The sequence below is a fragment of the Mytilus californianus genome, unplaced genomic scaffold (genome assembly GCF_021869535.1).
Source record: "Mytilus californianus isolate M0D057914Y unplaced genomic scaffold, xbMytCali1.0.p SCAF_2, whole genome shotgun sequence".
In the NCBI taxonomy this organism is placed as follows: Eukaryota; Metazoa; Mollusca; class Bivalvia; order Mytilida; family Mytilidae; genus Mytilus; species Mytilus californianus.
Window position 1 is genome coordinate 118,137,078 of NW_026262668.1, and position 18,745 is coordinate 118,155,822.

The 18,745-nt window shown below is 34.5% G+C and overlaps 1 protein-coding gene and 1 long non-coding RNA gene across 2 annotated transcripts in view; both read left to right on the forward strand.

Moving 5' to 3' along the window:
• LOC127728658 (TBC1 domain family member 13-like) overlaps window positions 1-14,087 on the forward strand; it is a 34,155-nt gene extending 20,068 nt beyond the window's left edge. Inside the window, exons 12-15 of the mRNA XM_052236261.1 lie at window positions 10,118-10,199; window positions 11,509-11,566; window positions 13,118-13,221; window positions 13,924-14,087. Of these exons, the coding sequence (XP_052092221.1) occupies window positions 10,118-10,199; window positions 11,509-11,566; window positions 13,118-13,177 (200 nt within the window). The 3' untranslated portion in view covers window positions 13,178-13,221; window positions 13,924-14,087. The remainder of the gene's footprint in view (window positions 1-10,117; window positions 10,200-11,508; window positions 11,567-13,117; window positions 13,222-13,923) is intronic.
• On the forward strand, window positions 182-1,429 carry LOC127728678 (uncharacterized). The gene is made up of 3 exons (XR_007994310.1): window positions 182-225; window positions 362-429; window positions 1,382-1,429. It is a non-coding gene; the product is annotated as an uncharacterized LOC127728678 (long non-coding RNA).
• Window positions 14,088-18,745: the final 4,658 nt, after the last annotated feature.

Consider the following 18,745-nt stretch of genomic DNA (forward strand, 5'->3'; position numbering starts at 1 on the left):
CAAGAGTTTCCTCTTCCAGGTAGACAATTATATAACCCTTGCCTTTAGATGGTAAACATTACTCCTGTCGCAAGAGTTTCCTCTTCCAGGTAGACAAATATAACCCTTGCCTTTAGATGGTTAACATTACTCCTGTCGCAAGAGTTTCCTCTTCCAGGTGGACAAATATAACCGTTGCCTTTAGATGGTTAACATTACTCCTGTCACAAGAGTTTCCTCTTCCAGGTAGACAAATATAACCCTTGCCTTAAGATGGTAAACATTACTCCTGTCGCAAGAGTTTCCTCTTCCAGGTAGACAAATATAACCCTTGCCTTTAGATGGTTAACATTACTCCTGTCGCAAGAGTCTCCTCTTCCAGGTAGACAAATATAACCCTTGCCTTTAGATGGTAAACATTACTCCTGTCACAAGAGTTTCCTCTTCCAGGTAGACAAATATAACCCTTACCTTTAGATGGTTAACATTATTCCTCTCACAAGAGTTTCCTCTTCCAGGTAGACAAATATAACCCTTGCCTTAAGATGGTTAACATTACTCCTGTCACAAGAGTTTCCTCTTCCAGGTAGACAAATATAACCCTTGCCTTTAGATGGTTAACAGTACTCCTGTCGCAAGAGTTTCCTCTTCCAGGTAGACAAATATAACCCTTGCCTTTAGATGGTAAAGATTACTCCTGTCACAAGAGTTTCCTCTTCCAGGTAGACAAATATAACCGTTGCCTTTAGATGGTTAACATTACTCCTGTCACAAGAGTTTCCTCTTCCAGGTAGACAAATATAACCCTTGCCTTTAGATGGTAAACATTACTCCTGTCACAAGAGTTTCTTCTTCCAGGTAGACAAATATAACCATTGCCTTTAGATAGTAAACATTACTCCTGTCACAAGAGTTTCCTCTTCCAGGTAGACAAATATAACCCTTGCCTTTAGATGGTTAACAGTACTCCTGTCACAAGAGTTTCCTCTTCCAGGTAGACAAATATAACCCTTGCCTTTAGATGGTTAACATTACTCCTGTCGCAAGAGTTTCCTTTTCCAGGTAGACAAATATAACCGTTGCCTTTAGATGGTAAACATTACTCCTGTCACAAGAGTTTCCTCTTCACGGTAGACAAATATAACCCTTGCCTTTAGATGGTAAACATTACTCCTGTCACAAGAGTTTCCTCTTCCAGGTAGACAAATATAACCCTTGCCTTTAGATGGTTAACAGTACTCCTGTCACAAGAGTTTCCTCTTCCAGGTAGACAAATATAACCCTTGCCTTTAGATGGTTAACAGTACTCCTGTCACAAGAGTTTCCTCTTCCAGGTAGACAAATATAACCCTTGCCTTTAGATGGTAAACATTACTCCTGTCGCAAGAGTTTCCTCTTCCAGGTAGACAAATATAACCCTTGCCTTTAGATGGTAAACATTACTCCTGTCGCAAGAGTCTCCTCTTCCAGGTAGACAAATATAACCCTTGCCTTTAGATGGTAAACATTACTCCTGTCGCAAGAGTTTCCTCTTCCAGGTAGACAATTATATAACCCTTGCCTTGAGATGGTAAACATTACTCCTGTCGCAAAAGTTTCCTCTTCCAGGTAGACAAATATAACCCTTGCCTTTAGATGGTTAACATTACTCCTGTCACAAGAGTTTCCTCTTCCAGGTAGACAAATATAACCCTTGCCTTTAGATGGTTAACATTACTCCTGTCACAAGAGTTTCCTCTTCCAGGTAGACAAATATAACCCTTGCCTTTAGTTGGTTTATAACCCTTGCCTTTAGATGGTAAACATTACTCCTGTCACAAGAGTTTCCTCATCCAGGTAGACAAATATAACCCTTGCCTTTAGATGGTTAACATTACTCCTGTCACAAGAGTTTCCTCTTCCAGGTAGACAAATATATAACCCTTGCCTTTAGATGGTTTATAACCCTTGCCTTTAGATGGTAAACATTACTCCTGTCGCAAGAGTTTCCTCTTCCAGGTAGACAAATATAACCATTGCCTTTAGATGGTAAACATTACTCCTGCCGCAAGAGTCTCCTCTTCCAGGTAGACAAATATAACCCTTGCCTTTAGATGGTTAACATTACTCCTGTCACAAGAGTTTCCTCTTCCAGGTAGACAAATATAACCGTTGCCTTTAGATGGTTAACAGTACTCCTGTCACAAGAGTTTCCTCTTCCAGGTAGACAAATATAACCCTTGCCTTTAGATGGTAAACATTACTCCTGTTGCAAGAGTTTCCTCTTCCAGGTAGACAAATATAACCCTTGCCTTTAGTTGGTTAACATTACTCCTGTCACAAGAGTTTCCTCTTCCAGGTAGACAAATATAACCCTTGCCTTTAGATGGTAAACATTACTCCTGTCACAAGAGTTTCCTCTTCCAGGTAGACAATTATATAACCCTTGCCTTTAGATGGTAAACATTACTCCTGTCGCAAGAGTTTCCTCTTCCAGGTTGACAAATATAACCCTTGCCTTAAGATGGTAAACATTACTCCTGTCGCAAGAGTTTCCTCTTCCAGGTAGACAAATATAACCCTTGCCTTTAGATGGTTAACATTACTCCTGTCGCAAGAGTTTCCTCTTCCAGGTAGACAAATATAACCGTTGCCTTTAGATGGTAAACATAACTCCTGTTGCAAGAGTTTTCTCTTCCAGGTAGACAAATATAACCGTTGCCTTTAGATGGTAAACATTACTCCTGTCACAAGAGTTTCCTCTTCCAGGTAGACAAATATAACCCTTGCCTTAAGATGGTAAACATTACTCCTGTCGCAAGAGTTTCCTCTTCCAGGTAGACAAATATAACCCTTGCCTTTAGATGGTTAACATTACTCCTGTCGCAAGAGTTTCCTCTTCCAGGTAGACAAATATAACCGTTGCCTTTAGATGGTAAACATTACTCCTGTCACAAGAGTTTTCTCTTCCAGGTAGACAAATATAACCCTTACCTTTAGATGGTTAACATTACTCCTATCACAAGAGTTTCCTCTTCCAGGTAGACAAATATAACCCTTGCCTTAAGATGGTTAACATTACTCCTGTCACAAGAGTTTCCTCTTCCAGGTAGACAAATATAACCCTTGCCTTTAGATGGTTAACAGTACTCCTGTCGCAAGAGTTTCCTCTTCCAGGTAGACAAATATAACCCTTGCCTTTAGATAGTAAAGATTACTCCTGTCACAAGAGTTTCCTCTTCCAGGTAGACAAATATAACCCTTGCCTTTAGATGGTTTATAACCCTTGCCTTTAGATGGTTAACATTACTCCTGTCACAAGAGTTTCCTCTTCCAGGTAGACAAATATAACCCTTGCCTTTAGATGGTAAACATTACTCCTGTCGCAAGAGTTTCCTTTTCCAGGTAGACAAATATAACCGTTGCCTTTAGATGGTAAACATTACTCCTGTCGCAAGAGTTTCCTCTTCCAGGTAGACAAATATAACCCTTGCCTTTAGATGGTTAACAGTACTCCTGTCACAAGAGTTTCCTCTTCCAGGTAGACAAATATATAACCCTTGCCTTTAGATGGTTTATAACCCTTGCCTTTAGATGGTAAACATTACTCCTGTCGCAAGAGTTTCCTCTTCCAGGTAGACAAATATAACCATTGCCTTTAGATGGTAAACATTACTCCTGCCGCAAGAGTCTCCTCTTCCAGGTAGACAAATATAACCCTTGCCTTTAGATGGTTAACATTACTCCTGTCACAAGAGTTTCCTCTTCCAGGTAGACAAATATAACCGTTGCCTTTAGATGGTTAACAGTACTCCTGTCACAAGAGTTTCCTCTTCCAGGTAGACAAATATAACCCTTGCCTTTAGATGGTAAACATTACTCCTGTTGCAAGAGTTTCCTCTTCCAGGTAGACAAATATAACCCTTGCCTTTAGTTGGTTAACATTACTCCTGTCACAAGAGTTTCCTCTTCCAGGTAGACAAATATAACCCTTGCCTTTAGATGGTAAACATTACTCCTGTCACAAGAGTTTCCTCTTCCAGGTAGACAATTATATAACCCTTGCCTTTAGATGGTAAACATTACTCCTGTCGCAAGAGTTTCCTCTTCCAGGTTGACAAATATAACCCTTGCCTTAAGATGGTAAACATTACTCCTGTCGCAAGAGTTTCCTCTTCCAGGTAGACAAATATAACCCTTGCCTTTAGATGGTTAACATTACTCCTGTCGCAAGAGTTTCCTCTTCCAGGTAGACAAATATAACCGTTGCCTTTAGATGGTAAACATTACTCCTGTTGCAAGAGTTTTCTCTTCCAGGTAGACAAATATAACCGTTGCCTTTAGATGGTAAACATTACTCCTGTCACAAGAGTTTCCTCTTCCAGGTAGACAAATATAACCCTTGCCTTAAGATGGTAAACATTACTCCTGTCGCAAGAGTTTCCTCTTCCAGGTAGACAAATATAACCCTTGCCTTTAGATGGTTAACATTACTCCTGTCGCAAGAGTTTCCTCTTCCAGGTAGACAAATATAACTGTTGCCTTTAGATGGTAAACATTACTCCTGTCACAAGAGTTTTCTCTTCCAGGTAGACAAATATAACCCTTACCTTTAGATGGTTAACATTACTCCTATCACAAGAGTTTCCTCTTCCAGGTAGACAAATATAACCCTTGCCTTAAGATGGTTAACATTACTCCTGTCACAAGAGTTTCCTCTTCCAGGTAGACAAATATAACCCTTGCCTTTAGATGGTTAACAGTACTCCTGTCGCAAGAGTTTCCTCTTCCAGGTAGACAAATATAACCCTTGCCTTTAGATGGTAAAGATTACTCCTGTCACAAGAGTTTCCTCTTCCAGGTAGACAAATATAACCCTTGCCTTTAGATGGTTTATAACCCTTGCCTTTAGATGGTTAACATTACTCCTGTCACAAGAGTTTCCTCTTCCAGGTAGACAAATATAACCCTTGCCTTTAGATGGTTAACATTACTCCTGTCACAAGAGTTTCCTCTTCCAGGTAGACAAATATAACCCTTGCCTTTAGATGGTAAACATTACTCCTGTCGCAAGAGTTTCCTTTTCCAGGTAGACAAATATAACCGTTGCCTTTAGATGGTAAACATTACTCCTGTCGCAAGAGTTTCCTCTTCCAGTTAGACAAATATAACCCTTGCCTTTAGATGGTTAACAGTACTCCTGTCACAAGAGTTTCCTCTTCCAGGTAGACAAATATAACCCTTGCCTTAAGATGGTTAACATTACTCCTGTCACAAGAGTTTCCTCTTCCAGGTAGACAAATATAACCCTTGCCTTTAGATGGTTAACAGTACTCCTGTCGCAAGAGTTTCCTCTTCCAGGTAGACAAATATAACCCTTGCCTTTAGATGGTAAAGATTACTCCTGTCACAAGAGTTTCCTCTTCCAGGTAGACAAATATAACCCTTGCCTTTAGATGGTTTATAACCCTTGCCTTTAGATGGTTAACATTACTCCTGTCACAAGAGTTTCCTCTTCCAGGTAGACAAATATAACCCTTGCCTTTAGATGGTTAACATTACTCCTGTCACAAGAGTTTCCTCTTCCAGGTAGACAAATATAAACCTTGCCTTTAGATGGTAAACATTACTCCTGTCGCAAGAGTTTCCTTTTCCAGGTAGACAAATATAACCGTTGCCTTTAGATGGTAAACATTACTCCTGTCGCAAGAGTTTCCTCTTCCAGTTAGACAAATATAACCCTTGCCTTTAGATGGTTAACAGTACTCCTGTCACAAGAGTTTCCTCTTCCAGGTAGACAAATATAACCCTTGCCTTAAGATGGTTAACATTACTCCTGTCACAAGAGTTTCCTCTTCCAGGTAGACAAATATAACCCTTGCCTTTAGATGGTTAACAGTACTCCTGTCGCAAGAGTTTCCTCTTCCAGGTAGACAAATATAACCCTTGCCTTTAGATGGTAAAGATTACTCCTGTCACAAGAGTTTCCTTTTCCAGGTAGACAAATATAACCCTTGCCTTTAGATGGTTTATAACCCTTGCCTTTAGATGGTTAACTTTACTCCTGTCACAAGAGTTTCCTCTTCCAGGTAGACAAATATAACCCTTGCCTTTAGATGGTTAACATTACTCCTGTCATAAGAGTTTCCTCTTCCAGGTAGACAAATATAACCCTTGCCTTTAGATGGTAAACATTACTCCTGTCGCAAGAGTTTCCTTTTCCAGGTAGACAAATATAACCGTTGCCTTTAGATGGTTTATAACCCTTAAACCAAATATAACCCTTGCCTTTAGATGGTAAACATTACTCCTGTCGCAAGAGTCTCCTCTTCCAGGTAGACAAATATAACCCTTGCCTTTAGATGGTAAACATTACTCCTGTCGCAAGAGTTTCCTCTTCCAGGTAGACAATTATATAACCCTTGCCTTTAGATGGTAAACATTACTCCTGTCGCAAGAGTTTCCTCTTCCAGGTAGACAAATATAACCCTTGCCTTTAGATGGTTAACATTACTCCTGTCACAAGAGTTTCCTCTTCCAGGTAGACAAATATAACCCTTGCCTTTAGATGGTTAACATTACTCCTGTCACAAGAGTTTCCTCTTCCAGGTAGACAAATATAACCCTTGCCTTTAGATGGTTTATAACCCTTGCCTTTAGATGGTAAACATTACTCCTGTCACAAGAGTTTCCTCTTCCAGGTAGACAAATATAACCCTTGCCTTTAGATGGTTAACATTACTCCTGTCACAAGAGTTTCCTCTTCCAGGTAGACAAATATATAACCCTTGCCTTTAGATGGTTTATAACCCTTGCCTTTAGATGGTAAACATTACTCCTGTCGCAAGAGTTTCCTCTTCCAGGTAGACAAATATAACCATTGCCTTTAGATGGTAAACATTACTCCTGTCGCAAGAGTCTCCTCTTCCAGGTAGACAAATATAACCCTTGCCTTTAGATGGTTAACATTACTCCTGTCACAAGAGTTTCCTCTTCCAGGTAGACAAATATAACCCTTGCCTTTAGATGGTTAACAGTACTCCTGTCACAAGAGTTTCCTCTTCCAGGTAGACAAATATAACCCTTGCCTTTAGATGGTAAACATTACTCCTGTTGCAAGAGTTTCCTCTTCCAGGTAGACAAATATAACCCTTGCCTTTAGTTGGTTAACATTACTCCTGTCACAAGAGTTTCCTCTTCCAGGTAGACAAATATAACCGTTGCCTTTAGATGGTAAACATTACTCCTGTCGCAAGAGTTTCCTCTTCCAGGTAGACAAATATAACCCTTGCCTTTAGATGGTTAACAGTACTCCTGTCACAAGAGTTTCCTCTTCCAGGTAGACAAATATAACCCTTGCCTTTAGATGGTTAACATTTACTCCTGTCGCAAGAGTATCCTCTTCCAGGTAGACAAATATAACCATTGTAATTCTGTTTCTGTTTCTTGCGGAATGTAACTCCATAAAGACATTTTCCTGTTACCCACTGACACTTTTCTCTGTAAAAAAAAACTACCTTGCAATAACACAAGAAGTTTTTTAGATACCTATGGCATACAAAGTTTTAGTTATTTAGACTCAAAAGAAATTGGAATGGAAAAATATGCACTATGACCTTAATCCTGAATAATTTTCAACAAAAACTTGTATAATATAAACTTACCATATTTTCACCCAACATCATTACAAGCCTTCACAATGGAATAGCAATGACTGTCATAGAGACTCTGCAAGAATCAGTGTAAACAACTTTTCTAAACATTTAAGTAATAGTGAGTCACCATAATTATTAAACAATATATCACAAATTGACTGCTATTATTGTATGTATTTCTTTTGGCAATAATTATGCTTCTACAGTAAAAATAAATAAAAACTTTACACATTTGAACAGAGCTTCTTTACCAGTTATTGTGAATCCCTCTCCAACAGTTATCAAGAATTTTGTTTTGAATATACTCCCCTTTGTTTAATTTTAGTTAGAAAAATCTAATATTAAACTAGTATCTCAATTGTTTGTAAAACAATTGAAAGGTCTTTCCTGCAAAAGTGATGTTTTTGTAATGTACTCTTTAAGAGCTTTCATTTGATATACGACAAGCATACTTTCTGAAAATTTTCACTTTTTACACTTAATGACCCCATCCGCCTACATTTTTGATATCGGAAGTATGATATATGTAATCTAGACTTGATTATCTTTCATTTGATATGCGACAACGCCATGTTCTAGAAAGTTTGATTTTTGCACTTAATAACCCCATCCAACTAATGTTTTGAGGACGGGAATCTGATATTTGAAATGTACACGGTAAGACCTTTCATTTGATATACAACAACCTTATCTTAAAAGAAAATTTATTTTTTTTGCACTCAATGACCCCAACCAACCCATTTTTTGGGGACGTCAATTTGATATTTGAAATGTACGCTTTATGGACTTTCATTTGATATGCGACAACCTAACCATCTGAGAAGTTTTAATTTTTTGCACTAAATGACCCCACCCTTCCCCCTGGGATGAAAAGGGGGTTTTACATTTTCATTTTTGAGTAGAGCTCGTTAAGACCTTCAATTTGATATATCAAATGACCCCATTTGGCAAAGTGCCATAAATGATGCAATATCAATTATATAAATAGAACTTATGAAACTTACAAAGTCAATGCAAAACATGAAAATTTCAAATTGATTTTTTGGTTTTTTTTTTCATTGAATGTTTTTGGTATTTGGTCAAACATATAACCATGTTAAACTCTTCAATTTCTTATAATTTCAGGTGGTTACCTGTTGTTGATTCAGAAATACATGCCTCCGCTCGCAAAATTTCAAAGTGCATTATCTCTTAAACGACAACAGGTATCTCAAATTTGTTAAAAGAAAAATGATCTACAGTAAAAGGACAACATTTTAGAAAAAAAATTGGACATTTCCAAAGTTCATCAAGGTCACAATGAATTATCAAATATATGATGCAATATCAAACTTGAGAACCGTAAGTCGTAGAGACATGGGATTACCACCATTCAACTCAAGACCACTTGACCTTTCAAATGTCACACGGTCAAGGTCATAGTACACTCTGAAGGTCAAGGTTAAATTTCATCATGACCTGACATTGACCTCAAATTGAAGGCCTTGAATTACTGATCATCTTTGCAGTTTATAGTAGGTTGATATCTGTTACCTTTTAAAAGATATACATATGTTACTATAGTTTTAAGAATTATGTTAATGTAACTTTTGAACAGACAGTCGGACATTTTTGAGCTTAATGTATAAAATGTAGAGCTCGTCGAGAGGAACATTTTATACACAGTATGTATGCAGCAAACTCTTATGGTTTTCTTAATATGCAAGCTTGAAATTGCAGCGTAAAGTTTTTTTGCACTCTGTGACCTTTGACCTTGGGTGCAAATTGAAGGTCACATGAACTTAAGATTATTGGTGTAGGTCCCAAGTCTCTACGACTTAGGGTTCTCGAAATACAATTTTTCAAAAATTGTGTATATTTTTTTAAGAGAAATAACTCCTTATAAGGGTCAATAACAAAATTATTTTATATGTTCATTAACATTGCCATCAGGTCCTGTATATGTTGCCGTTTTCAAATCGATTCTATCTCTAATACTTTTTGAGAAAAATGCAAAGGAAAGAAATCGCTTCAAGGGGATATAACTCGCATAGGGGATGATGAAATCCTATGCAGTCACATATGGTAGTACATCATGATGAGATCAACCTATTGTCAAAATAAGGTCATGATATCTTCAAAAACAACGAAGGGGGGCCATGTTGAAAAAATCCAATAAAAGGGGGATAACTTCTACAGGGGATGATGAAATCCTTAACAGGGTCATGTGGTAATACTTCATGATGATGTCTATCGATGGTCCATATTTGGTCTTGATAACTTGAACAGAAACGGGGGGAGGGCATTCCCAAAAAAATGTTGGAAGAAAAAAAAGAAAAAAAAAAAAAAAAAAAAAAAGAAAAAGAAAAAAAAAAAAAAAAAGAAAAAAAAAAAACATTAGAAAAACAATAAGGTCTTTCCTAACGGAGTGGAAAGACCTTAATAATGTTCAAATGAGATGTATGTCTTAATAAAGAAATTTTGGGTAAACTAATTATTTTCATCCAATATATACTTTTTTTCAGATGTAATGAGAATATGGGATTCACTGTTTGCAGATGACAGAAGGTTTCACTTTCTAAAATGTATATGTTGTGCAATGCTAATGTAAGTTTTTTTACAACAAAAAATAACAAAAAAACATCATAGACAGGTGTCCATACAATATGTTAAGCTCTTAATTGTTCAGGAGTCTGTCGAATGGACACAATACATTTATGATTTTCTGACTGAATGATATAATAACAATGAATACATGTTAAAGTAAAAGAATAGTCTCATTAGTACTGTCACTTAGGCTAACGGTTGTCTTCTCGCTATTCCAACATTTTGAATTTTTCTTTTCTGTCTATTCCAACATGTAAAGAAATGTAGATAATGTTATTGAGAAGCATGTTGTTTTAGTCATTAGTGTCTAATCAAATAACAAGTAAAATACTAATGATACATGGTCCATTTTTACTGAACTAGTATACATTATTGTTTAGGGGCCAGCTGTAGCCCGCCTCTGGTTGCGGAATTTTCTTCTTGTGTTGAAGACCCATTGGTGGCCTAGAGCTGTTTTCTGCTCTTTGGTAGGGTTGTTGTCTCCTTAACGCATTCCCCATTTCCATTCTCAATTTTATATATACATTTACCGAAGGAGATATTGATGGATAACATCATTAATGTTGGCAGATGGTTTATGCACATTTATAAGATATTTTAGAAAAAAAAATCCGATAATTTAGTGCCAAAGTATAGCCTATTTTAGCGCCGTTTTTTTTAACCAATTTAGGGAAAAGTGAAGTTATCAATGGCCATTTTAGTAACAAATAATAAATTTTAGTAGAATAATACATTTTAATTGTATCAAGACAGCACAATATATAAAATAATACATGTCCATAAAAATACAGCACTAAAAGTTAAGAAAGTTAAATCAAATGTTTACTTGTCAACTTATGTCCCAGTGAACATGGGTAACTGGCTCTTGATATACTCCTTATGCAACATTGTTCTCAAAAAAGATTTCACTAAAATGGGCTATCGAAAATACAGGTGAACGGATTAATCTGTTGTAAAATGGGCTATTATGTCTGCTCTAAAATGTCCCCTGGAAGTTTTGAAATTTTCACTAAAATATCCTGTGCCCATAAATGTAAGGTTAATGTGATTCATTGGATTTCTGCTGAAGCTAGAGTTGAATTTAAAGTTGAATCTAATTGATAAGTATTTTAAAAATAGGCCTTATTATTTAATGTTCTAGAGAATAGGTCTTATTGATAAGTATTTAAAAATAGGCCTTACTATTTAATGTTTTAAAGAATAGGTCTTATTGATAAGTATTTAAGACTAAATCCAGTCTTTGTGTTTTTAAAGTAATGTTATTTGTATGTATAGTAACCTTGTATTATGTTGTTTTTATTTATTTCAGAGAGGTACGGGATGAAATCATACAAGGAGATTTTCCTCATGTGATGAAATTGATACAGGTAAATAGATGCCCAAGAAAAATCATTCATTATTACCCTTGTCAATCTGTTGGTCTTACTATAAGTTTGCTTCTTATATTTTTGATGGATTTTTGCACAATATTTATTTTGATAATATTTGATTTCTGGTTACAGAGTAATATGACTAGAATTGTTATTACTGGTAAATGGACTCACTTTTTAAGTCAACGTTACCCTTTTACACTTTTACATCAGCAATCGCAAGCAAGATACAGGGTTCTGCTGAACCCCTTACAATTTTTATATGTCTAATCCAGTTTACATGATATTGTTTGTTTAAACCTATAATAAGCTATTATAAGAGTCAATTTTATCTGTCCATTAAATTGTGAAAATTATAAAATTCTGCAATCCTTTCGAAATTTTTTGAGTTTTATCGATAAATGAACTTACCCGGTAGAAAGTTATTATTTCATAATTCGGGCTTTCAAAATTACTGTGTTGTTTTTAGCTTAAATAATTTTTCTATATGAAACTTATCAATTTTCATTGAAAAAAGAGTGCTAAAAGTATGTGATTTCATGATAGCTGACAACATGAGAGGTTTAAACAAACAATATCATGTAAACTGGATTAGACATATAAAAATTGTAAGGGGTTCAGCAGAACCCTGTATCTTGCTTGCGATTGCTGATGTAAAAGTGTAAAAGGGTAACGTTGACTTAAAAAGTGAGTCCATTTACCAGTAATATACAGAATTAAAAAAAAAATCAAACTTTTTCTTTAGATGCTATTTCTTGGTCTCAAAGATCAGCTTCTGTCTAAGTTTCATAACAATCCATGAAGGTTTACAAATTTATCATGTCAAAAAAATTTAATCCCAGACTCTCTGCAAATGTTAACTGAAAAAATCTAAGTCCATCCATCAGAAAAATACTGAAAATGAAAAAAATATATTTCAAAAGTTTGCTTCAGACATTATCTCTTAATCTTATAAAAGCTTCTGCCAAAGTTTCATAAAATTCTACTTTAACCCCAGACTGTTATGTACTTGTTAACTGTAAAAAAAAACTAAGTCCATTTATCAGTAAAATACAGACATTTTGCTCTGGATACTGTCTTTTGGTCATAATCAAGCTCCTGTCTAAATTTTATAAAATTCCATTAAGGTTTGACAAAGTTATTGATGACTGAAAAACTTGTAATCTCAGACTGAATCTGAATGTTAGCTGTTAAAAATACTAAGTCTATTTATTAGTAAAATACAGATAAATGAAAATAAATACTTTCAAAATTTTGATCTGGATATTGTATTGTGGTCATAAACAAGCTTCTGTCCAAATTTCATAAAATTCAATGAAGGTTTGATAAGTTGTTGATGCCTAATAAATCTTTAACCACACACTGCTAAATGTTGGTGCTGCTGAGGGAATCTAGGACTGCTATGTCTCGCTTTCACGACATAAATGTCGCAGACTAAAAAAAAAACAAAGGATCCTATAGTTTGTAAAGTATGATCTAAAATAGCTCCAATGTAAATTTCTTAGGTTGAAAGCATAATTATATTTCCTATTTCTTATTTCATTGTAGAATGTTCAAGATAAAGTAGACTTACAAAGAGTGATAGCTAAAGCTACAGAGATAAGATAGCATTAACCTAAACTTTAGTTATTTCAGTTATCTGTGATATATAGGTATGAACATTAATCAGTTTACAAGTTACATGTAAGGAAGATATGTTATCAATTAATCAAATGTCAATTTCTTTTCTATGATATACAATAGAATTTATGAGTGATGTTGGGTGTAATAAAGTACTAACTCTGTTTGTTGAAACGAGAAGTTAAAGAAATGTAATTTTAACGCAAATGTGGACAAAGTATTTGACACAATGATATATTTCTAGTATTTTTATATCCATTCTACATCATAGGGGTAAAGGTTGTATTCTGGTTTACCTCTGTCTGTCCTTTATCCATTACATTTTTCTGTCACAATTTTCTCAGTAACAGCAACTACTAACAGAGCTTCTTGATTTTTGATACAAGGCTTCATATTGTGGTGTAAAGCAATCATCAATCAATCAATCAATCATATTGGTAGGCTTTACAGTGCGACACATTTACAGATCAGTCACTTATCTACTTTTTGTTTGACACATACATATATATATATATGTTTATGGACTGCAAATCAGAATTTCTTGATATTTCATTCCAGCTTCATTTGGTAGGCTATATACCTTGTGACTTATTTTGTGATCCGACTTTAGCAAAGAAAAAAAGGTTATTGATTTTGTTCTTCAGATAACTGTTTTGTATTTTATGGAATCATAAACACACAACTACAATAACATGCAATTTATAGTTGATTTTTTACTTTTATTTTAATTTTAGGAGGGCATTTGGATTGATTGCAATATTGAATGAAGAAAGGAAATGAAAAACCATCAAGATTATCTCTTACTCTGAAATGAACTGTGAAAGAATAGTGCATCAGACATCATCATTCTTATTTTCATTACAGCATTATTTTAACCAAATAAATTTTATTTCTTGAAGTAATGATATTTTTTTATATTTTAAAATTGACATCATTTTGAATATGTGTGCTGTTTCACTGAAATGAAAAGAGGGGGTACAGAGGGCAATCAAAAGCAATAAGCTGAAAAATGAAACACTACACAGAAAACAAAAAGTGAGCAACAACTCTAATAAAAGAACAAGAGTTCCAATGTCCCCCACATTGCACCTATTTTATCTATCCAAGGTACAAGGGCAATAACTAAAAAAAAACACTTTTTTTTCGTTCTATAAGACTTTTTATTAATATCTTAGAGAAATGAAGGCTTTAGAGCAAATGCAATGTGATTTCCCATTATAATTAATATTTCCAAGGAGCATAACTCGTTACAAATATTTGATCAGAAATTATTTTCGAAAGTGTCAAAGACATTGCTGATATAAACCTATGATATAAATTTCATAAAATTCTGGCAAGAATTGAACGTATGAGAGCGCTAACAATGCAATTTTCCAAAATTTTTTAAAAAATAATTGATCAGCACTGATTTTCTAACTCGTCAAAGACATTGATGATATAAACCTATAATATAAATTTCATCAAGCTCTGGCAAGAATTGTACATATTAGAGCAATCATAAGGGAATTTTCCATATAATTAATATTTCCAAGGGGCATAACTCTTTAAAAAAATTTTGATTGGCACTGATTTTCGAATTCGTCAAAGACATTGCTGATATGAACCTATGATTTAAGTTTCAGAAAATTCTGGCAAGAATTGTACACATGACAGCGTTATCAATGTAATTTTCCATATAATTAATGTTTCAAAGGGGCATAACTCTTTAAAAAATAATTGATCGGTACTAATTTTCAAACTCGTCTAAGACATTGCTGATATAAACTTATGATGTAAGTTTCATAAAAATCTGGCAAGAATTGTACATGTAAGAGCGCTAACAAGACCAGAGGGACAGATGTATTTCTATGTCCCCTGCAACGCATGCTGCGGAACCCTTTGCAAATTTTACTGGAGAAGCTCTGCCTCATAAGAATAAGTCTGGACGAGAAGCACTATTGAAAAACACATCCAAACGTAACAATTGTTGTCAATAAAAAAGCAAGATATTTTCAAAATCTTTGAAAATAATCAGAATAAAATTGAGAATGGAAAAGATTGCCTCTGGCAGTCATGTTTTTCTTCTGATTGAAACCAAATAAGAAATTTCTATAGAGGATCTTCCCTCCCAAGCTTGTAAATTCAGAAATTATTGTGATGACTTTATTAATGCGAACAATGTGACTGGGTGAGTATTGTAATAATAAGAAATCGAATTCTGATATCCAATACATATATCTGTACGCAGCTTTTCCTGAAATTGCAATAAATAATCTCCCATTTTTGTCCATTCCTCTATAACTGGTATAATAAATGCACACAATAGTTTCTGAATATCCAGTAGTCAATTAAATTCATTTATGTGTATGTAGGAAAAGTGCCATGCTCTGCACAATAAAGAACCCTTGCAACAACAATTTGAGAGATCTGTACATGTTCCCCTTTGCAGAACTTACATTTCAGATTTATTATTGTTCTCATCCTGAATATGCATGAAATATTTGCCACTAGATGTTAAAATTTAAAAAGCAAACAACAATCAATCAATCAGTCAACGGAAGATTTCAATTGGAAGTTTGTTCCACCTATGCCCCTTGATCAACATTTATTGAGGAATATTTTAGAGGTTTATTAAATCATCCATCTTTAATTTTCAAAACATTTTACCATGTAGTCTCAGAGGAAAATGTATAGAAATTGGTCAATCATAATCAATGATTGCCTCAGGTGTTCATATTTTTCATCCAAATGGAACCAAAAGAGGTTATTTATAAAGGAGCTTCAATATGTTATTCCTGCCAAATGGGACTGGTGGTTTCAGAGGTTCTGAATGTAAGTCCAAATAATTCTGACATCTGGAAAGGCTATTTTAATTTTTTGCTGTTATGCATAATTATTGGGACTAGATGAAAATGTCAATTGGCCAATTGAAAGACAAACCATGGATGCAAAGTGATAAAGACTAGAATCTAAATAGGTCTTCTGGTCCTATGGTTTCAGAGGAGTAACCTTCACAAGGTGTCATTAGGCTATAGTAGGCCAAAATGGTCAAAGTTAAAGACTGCAGAATTGTCAATAAAAAAAAGTAATCATTTAATGTGGTCAACTACACATGATGAAAAACAATTTTTCTAAGTATGAAGGCTTTAAGGCAAACAGTCTTAGAGGAATAGCAGTTACAAGGTGTTATTAGGATACAATATGCCAAATATATTCAGTCACCTAACTCCAACAAACACTAAGAACTCAACAAAGCATCTCAATGTAAACTATTAAAACATGATGACAAGTGTCCTTCTGTAGATGGATGGCTGTTAAATGTCCAGTGGCAAATTAAATGCACATTCATGATGAGAACAGGTTAATGCAATATGAATATGAACTAGATTGACACACAGAGCTGGATTTTTAACATGCTAGTTCACAAAGTAACAGACAAGTAACCCTACCTGGACACATTACTCTAACTCCAAGCCAACCAGTCTTTGCTCGAACTCCTTAATGCTCTATGCTTAGCAGAGAAGCAGCAAATTCCAATTTTAAAGTCTTTGGTATGACATGGTTGAGGCAAACACGATACCATTCGACCATTGAGGTGGTTAGTAACCCTATGAATAATGACAGCTTCTTATCAGGGTTTATAAGGTATAATTCAGCAACAATAGGTATATACAAATTTCTCATCACTTTAAAAAAAGTGCACATGCTGAAATGTTTTGCCTGCTGTAAAGGTTAATATAGATTTCATGCACATTAAAGTTGAAAATAAGGTCATAGTAAGATAGACACTGTCAAGATAGAAATGGAACACTGCTATCATTCTATACACAAAATACAGTTAATTTTTTCTTTATTGTATCTGAAAAATTGACCTAATAACAAAAATTTAACATTGACCAATGAACCATGAAAATCAGGTCAAGGTCATATGAATCCTTTCAGATATACACATACATGTAATCATTATATAAACCAAATATAGCCATACTAAGGAAAACTTGAGGTTGACCACTGTACCATGAAAATGCAGGCAAGTTCAGGTGAACTATGTTTGACAAACATGTATTTATAGTAATGATTCTATAAAGAATATAATATATCATACTGCCTATAATGCAATTTTCCCTATAATTTATATTTCCAAGGGCATGGAACATTAAGCATGTTAAGAAGCTGTGTAATTTTATATGCATAATAATTTTCACACACTTACTTAAACTTTGAATATTGTTGAGATAATTTGAATGATGCCAATACTATATGAATTCATAATTTTTACCCGTTTTGAATATTGTATATTTCATAACAATTTCTTATTTGATTTTTCTTATATGTGTGTGTTTGTTTGATTATTTTGTAATTTGTTTGTTTGTTATATGTAATTGCATTTCATGAGGGCCTAAGGGAAGATTAGTGTTATAGCTAACTGTGTAACCTCTTCAAATAAAGAATTATTATTATTATTATTATTATTAAAATAGTTGATCTGCACTGAATATAGAACTTATCCAAGACATTAATTGCTGATATAAACCTGATAAATAAAGGTAATAAATATTTATATACAGTAAAAATTTGATGCAATATTTTTTTTAAATCTGGCAAGAATTGTACACTAATGAGAGTACTTAAAATGCAATTACCTATAGAACTTACATTTCAAAGGGACATAACGCCTGTAAAAATAATTAACCAGTGATGATTTGTTTCATACATTGCTGATATTAACCTTGACATTTATTTCATAACATTCCTACAAGAAATGTACGTTTGAGAGCCCTGAAAATGCAATTTTCCAGAACATTTATATTTCCAAGGAGCATAACTCCTTTAATTAACAGCTGCGCCATGAGCGCATGATATGCCTGTCACGTTTTCAACGAATAGAGTTCAATAACTTCTCAATGTCATATCAGAAATTTATAAAAAACTAAAGGGAGGTTATCTTAATAGGTATAAATCAGTCACCAAAGTTTAATGAAAACTGCTCAAAGCACTTTAGGGATATTGTCCGAAAACTTGAAAATCACCCCTTTTTTATGAATAAAATCCCACAAGCCGGAAACATAAAATATAAAATTTATAAAAATCGAATGGCAGCTTACAACAATAGATATAAACAATTTACCAACGTTTCATGAAAACTGCTGAAAGCGTTTTATGTTATTGTCCGAAAACTGGAAAATCCCCCATTTTTTTAATGAATAAAACCCCATAACTAGTAAACATTATAATCTGAAATTCATAAGATTCAAAAGGGAGCTCACATCAATACATATAAACAATTCACCGAAATTTCAGGAAAACGGCTCAAAGCATTTTTGAGTCATTGTCCAATAAACTGCTTCGCTGAGCGCAGCTGGATACACCCGCAGAGGTCCAACCCTGAACAGTTGGGGCAAAAATGGACACAATATTCAAGCTTGATACAGGTCTGAATTTGGATTGTAATTAAATATTTGACATATTATAGGTTTCTGAATAAATGTAGTCAAAGAACTTGAAATTGGTTATATGAATTGAATTTATTAAAGATTTGCTGTTGTGCAATACTCTGTGCTGTTGTGCAATACTCAG